At 61.6% G+C, this 5,680-nt stretch overlaps 1 protein-coding gene across 1 annotated transcript in view; it reads right to left on the bottom strand.

Moving 5' to 3' along the window:
* IL21R (interleukin 21 receptor) overlaps nt 1–5,680 on the bottom strand; it is an 18,465-nt gene that overhangs the window by 7,746 nt on the left and 5,039 nt on the right. Inside the window, exons 3-4 of the mRNA XM_025193589.1 lie at nt 1,851–1,965; nt 842–1,026 (exon numbers count right to left, since the gene is read on the bottom strand). Coding sequence (XP_025049374.1) covers nt 842–1,026; nt 1,851–1,965 — 300 coding nt within the window. The remainder of the gene's footprint in view (nt 1–841; nt 1,027–1,850; nt 1,966–5,680) is intronic.

Below are 5,680 nucleotides of genomic sequence, written 5' to 3'. Positions count from 1 at the left end.
CAGCGGTCCCCCCTCCCCTGGAACCCCCCCCCCCGCAGCACGGTGGCAAGGGTCCCGCCGACCCCCGGCCCTGGTGTGCGAGAGGAGCGGGGACACGGCGGCTGGGCCTCCCTGCGAGCAGTGGAGAGGGGGAGCCTGGCACGTCACCCAGTGCAATGGCCCTGTGCCCCCACAGGTGCGGGGCAGGGCTCCCAGGTCAGCTCCAGGCAACGTGCAACGTGTGCCTGATGTAGCGGAGCGGCCTGGCTGCTGGGCACCCGCTGGCCTTGCTGCCTCCGAGGTGAACTGGCAACGCAGCCCGGCCTCCCTCTCCTCCTTGGCACGCGGACGAGCAGCCCCAGCAAGAGCCGCTCAAGCAGGGGAGAGGGTCTGCCTGCCCGTGCGTCTGCAGTGCCCGTCTGTGGCAACAGCGTCACGTTCCTCTTTGCTGCCCCACAGGAAAGGCTGCTGAGGGTTGCGGGGGGAAGTCCGTGGCACACTCAGTGCACGCGACATCCCTCACTTTTGGTCCTGGCTACAAAGCCCGCTCTGGCTTTGCTCAGATACGGAGCAGACCCGAGTGAGAACGGTCCCCTGCTACCGCATGAAGAAGAGACAGCAAGTGACTGTGACAGCGAGGACACGGGGCTTGCTGGTCTCTTGCTCGCTCCACCGTGTGCCATGACACCCCTGCCAGCCTGCGTCAGGTCCGAGCCAGAACCTGTCAGGACCAGCCTGGGGTAGCCAGGAGGACGTGCACCCCTCGGATGCTGCCATGCACGCAGCAGAGGCTCGCAGCTTCACACGCACAGGCACACGGATGCAGCCCCCAAACACCAGACACATCCATCCTTGGACTCACTGTTATCAGCCAGGACAAAGCTCTTGCAGCTGTTGGAAGCTGCATGCTGCCCCTCGGCCGGCTTGGCCACGCACACCACGAACGTGTCATCAATGAAGAAATGCGTCTGGTCCTCGTAGCACACGTATTGCACGTGGGTGGTGTTTCTGGAGAGCTCTGCCAGGCTCCAGATGTTGTCTTTGTCCCTTCAGAAACCAAGTGCACAAACACGTTGTGTTGCAGTGGGACCAGTCCCTGGCTTGCTCTATGCAGCGAAAGAACAAGGCAGCAGAGGTGCTTGGGGAAAGCGAGAGGGGCACAGACATGTCCACAGGGAAATTCACTTCTGAACTCAAATAAATAGCTGCAGAAAAACCCGCAGGCTCCATTTACTGCACCCTGAGCAGGGCTGGGAGAAGGAACCTGTCGCTGAAACAAGCAGGAGGCCAGCGCGGAGGTGCTGGCACGTGCAGGAAGGTGGCGGAGAGGGGAACCCGGGATAACGTGCAGCCTGGCAGGGGCTGGGTGGCCGCTTTCCCCCTGGGAAGTCCCTGTAAGCGAGACCTCGCCTGGTGAGAAGGCAGAGGAGGGCCGGGTGCTGCAGGGTCGCAGGGCTGGCCAGAGGCAAATCCAGGTGCTGGTGAGGGGAAGGGGCAGCCAGCATCCTACGAGCATGGATCTACCCCCTGTTACCAATGAAGTCCATCACCAGCCACCAGCAGACCCTGCCTCGACCTCGAGGGCACAGCTGAGCTTTGTGGGGAGAAGAGCAACGGCTCCAGGGAGACGGGAGCCGTGGCAGGCTGCAGCTGCGGACGCCCCGTGACGGGAGGAAGGAAGCAGGGGCTCTGCGCTCCCTGCGAGCCGGGTGGTCCAGTGGCAACAGGAACCAGAGTGCAAGCAACAGCGACCGTGGCCGAGAGCGTGAGAGCGGTGTCCTTAAAGAGGAGCGGCACGCTCCTTCCCTCGTGCAAGCCCCGGAGCCCACCAGCGAGCCGTGGCCGGCTTTGCCTCCTCTGCACACACGTACCATGTTGCTGTGAGGTCATATGAGGTCCCGCCGGTGGTGCTGAGGTCGGTTTTCAGGAAGCAGGAGAGCGTCTCTGCGTAGTCCACAAAACAAGAAAGGTCGGTGCAACTGGCACCTGTAAGGGCAAAACGAGAAACTAATGCAGCAGCTGCAAGGCTGCAGGGAACAGCCCTGGCCACCACCATGCGGCAGCGGGCCCCAGGCTCTCCATGCCAGCTCCCAGCGTGCTTTCCCTGCCCCGGGCTTCCCCTGCCCCGGGCTTCCCCAGCCAGCGACCCACTTGAACCCAGAAGGTTTTCTCACAGCCGTCTAGCACAGCTGGCCAAGGCTGCATGGCTCTGAAATGTGAGGAAAGCCCAGCGGCGGCTGAATGTGCAGCTTTAACTCTACCCTCTTCCATGTAGGCTGCGTGACACGGCCGCATGCTGCTGCTTCTGCAAGGGCTTTGTTTGAGCCAGGGCAGAGCTGGAAACATCTGCACACTGAGCTGCCTCAGCTCAGCGTTTCCTAACACCGAGTGCTGGGGTTTGCAACTGAAACGTTCTTGCATGCGTCTCCTGCGGCATTTCCAAGACTTATTTTTTTAGAAAAGGGGCGGTTTAGTCATTCCTTTGCACCCTCCATCAATGACATTCACATCTAGGTGACTCCCTCCCTGCCCCCCCAGCTCCAGGGCTCTCCAACAAGCTGTTCTGCAATCCTGGCACAAGCTCTTTCCTTGTTACAACCAGTGCGAGGTGTCCAGAAGTGGACAGGATCGGCACAGCCTACAAGCCTGAGAACAACAGGAATGAGTTTGTGAGCAGGCGCTCAGGGGAGGTCACAGCAGTTACTGGCTCAGGTTTGTTACAGCAATTATTTATAGCTGAAAACTGCCATCAAACCACCCTGGATGCCTCTTCCTCTGGCTCTGCTGACTGCTCTGTTCACACGCCAGCACTGGTCTGTGCAGGCGAGGGCGGTGGCAGCGGGCACGGCAGTGCTGTGCTGTGCTCAGCAGCGGGTAGCCCCGGCTGGGCTACGGGAAGAAAGGAAGCTCCATGTCTGTGCTGAGGGAGCGGTACCCGCGATGGGCCCGTTGGGCTGTGAGCTCCTCTGGGCAGGGCTGCCTCCTCCTCTGCCTTCGTGCAGCCCCAGTCTAAGGGGGTCCCCATCTGTCCGGGCCTTCAGGCAGGTCATAAAATAGGTATAAACGACAGAGGAAACATGACGCTCGATGGGCATGTGCAACTGCAGCTGCTGCAGGAGCCTCATGCCTTGCCAGTGGCCCTGAGCGTGGGCTGCTTCACCATCTCCTTCACAGAGGAGCCAGGAAAGCTCCTCATTTCAGCCTGGGCAATCCCAGCACCGCGGAAAGCACAGACAGGCATTTCCCCTCAGGCAGGAGTGGGCTCCCTGCCGCCTCTCACCTTGCCCGTGGCAGGGCGGGTGGTGGAGGTGTGAGGTGATCACAAGGCAACCACAGGATTGGTGTCATTGAGGGTTACAGGTGTGAACGACATGACAGCTGCTCCCCAGGCCAGTCAATGGGGAGAGTGGCCTGTGCTACTTGTGTGTGTCTCATTTGTGCTGTGTGTGCCACAGCAGCCAGGAGCCCTCCAGGGTGGCGCAACGCCTCCAAGAGCAGCTCGAGGCTTAGGGCAACAGAGCCTGGGCTGGGCTGGGCTGGGCTGCCGCGGCTGACGAGGGCTGGAGCTTCTGATGGAGAAGAAAAAGCTCACACGACAACGGAGCCCAAGGTTTCCCACAGACTTTGCTCCGCTGATTTCTTTCTTCAGTCTGTTTTCTCCTACCAGCTTATAGCCAGGGAGACACTAAATCGCCATCAGTGTTGGCAGGAGAAGAGTGGCTGGGGGACTCAGAGCAGCCACCAGTGAAGACACAACCATCCACAAGCCATCACGCACCCCCAGCTCCGGGCCCAGCACCTAGAGGGGAGGCACCAAGGGACAGACCGCAACCTCACAGCTTGAGCCCAGGACTGGGAGCCAGCCTCAAGTCGGCTGGGCCCTTTCCGATGGGCCGGAGAGCACCAGTTCTTCATAAGTCAGTACATTTGTGAAACCGGGACGGCGCTGGCGAGACCACGGCCTGGGCATGTTTGGAGCGATGTGGATGAGCTGCTGCATGTCTGACTTCACTGCAACTTGAGTGTTTCGTTCTGACTTCAGCATGTCACTCCAGGTTTCTTGTTCGTGTCATTTTTGTTGCTTTCAGCCCTGGGCTTTCAGTCTGAGTTTCCCCTCTGGTTTCAGTGTCAGCGTCCTGCGCCTGCTCTCCCATCTGGTTTCAGTTTGGAGCTGGGACGTTTGCTCCCATCCAGACCACCCCATGTAACCCTGCACCAGCTGAGGCCATGCTGTGTCGGTGGGTCTGGAGCAGCCACTTGCAGTCCACGTCCGTTGGCCTCTCCCGGTGCTGAAGGATTCATCTGATGCCATCACAGCAGCATGGCCATGCCTTGGGGAAGCAGCAAGGGCAGAGGCGGGTTTCAGGCCAGACTCTGCAGGGACCGCAGCAGACGAGGGAGTATGAAGTCATTGTCACAGTCCCGCAGAGCAGCACTGCTGTTCCCAGTGATGCCGGCCCTTCCCAGAGCCATCACCACCGGTGTGTGAGCAGGTCCTGGGAAAGCCCCGGGACGACCACGGTCTCCAGAGGGGAGCAGAGATGAGCCTCCGTCCAGGGGTGTGTGCCCGCCCAGCAGCAGGCACTGCGCGGAGACTGCCGCGCCCTGCACAGCGTGTGGACTTGGTCCGTGCTGGAAAGGAGGATCTTGACAGGTTCGAGCCATGGGTGGCCATGATGCCCCTGGTAGCTGTGTGGCTCCTGCCTGGCTCGATCTCTAATATGCCTCCCCTGACTGCTCTCCTGCCGTGCCTTGTTGTTATTGAAGGGAGGCTGCCCGTGGGCCTGAGAAAGCCCGAGTCCTATCAACTCATCAGTGGGTCCCTCCTGGACCCTGCTAGTCTCAAGCAGCTGTCAAGCTAAACAGGCTGTCTCGGCCGGGCAGTGCCCCTGCAGCCGGAAGGGCAGACGGCGTGCTCTGCTCCTTCCCTGCTCCACAACCCATGCCTCGCAGGCATTACCGCTTCAGCCGGTTGCTTGCCTCAGCCTCTCTTGGGACTTTCAGACCCTCTGGGTCCCTCCGCCCTCTGTCTCTGGGTCCTCAGCCCCCTAGCCCCTCATGCAGCCCGCTCTGGGCTGGGGGAGCCTTTGTGCCCCGCTCCGCCCCTCTCTGGGCTGGTGGGCTCAGCTCCCCTATGCCAGCCCTCCTCTGGGCTGGGGACCCCTCTCCCAGCTCTGGGCTGGCAGGCTCTACGCCTTGCCTTCTGTCCTTGCTCAGCTTCTCCCCCTCGAGTGGCAGGTGCAGCACGCTGCCCCGCTACAAGGCGTCTCTGTCAAAGCTCCCGGCTGAGGGAATGCCGCTGTCTCCTCGCGGCCGGACACAGGCCTCCTCGGCGGGGGACAAGGGAGCCATCGTCACAAAGGCACGGGCACGGGGCTTCCAGCACCTGGTCTGGACCCGGTGGGTACCACATTCAGTGCTCAGCCAGGAATTCGCTCCGGGCCTGTGTCCTTGTGCTCTCCCCACATTTCATCCACTTGCTGCCTCTTGCTTTACACTTCGGCGGTAGGGGCCTGGAGCCCACCTCTGCTGCGCACGCACGCACGCACGCACACACACGCAGAGCCTCTCGTGGAGAGCAGGGCTCTGAGCCCTGTGACGCCAGCACAACACTGACTATGGGCGCTGTTTGGCTCCTGCAACTCCCCCAGCCCAGGGGCCGGGGCCGGGGCCGGGGCCGGGGAGGCAGGGAGCAAGGGCG

The sequence above is a fragment of the Alligator sinensis genome, unplaced genomic scaffold (genome assembly GCF_000455745.1).
Source record: "Alligator sinensis unplaced genomic scaffold, ASM45574v1 scaffold1269_1, whole genome shotgun sequence".
Classification (NCBI taxonomy): Eukaryota; Metazoa; Chordata; order Crocodylia; family Alligatoridae; genus Alligator; species Alligator sinensis.
The sequence above is the reverse complement of the archived record's forward strand: the minus strand, read 5'-3'. Positions and strand labels throughout refer to the sequence as shown.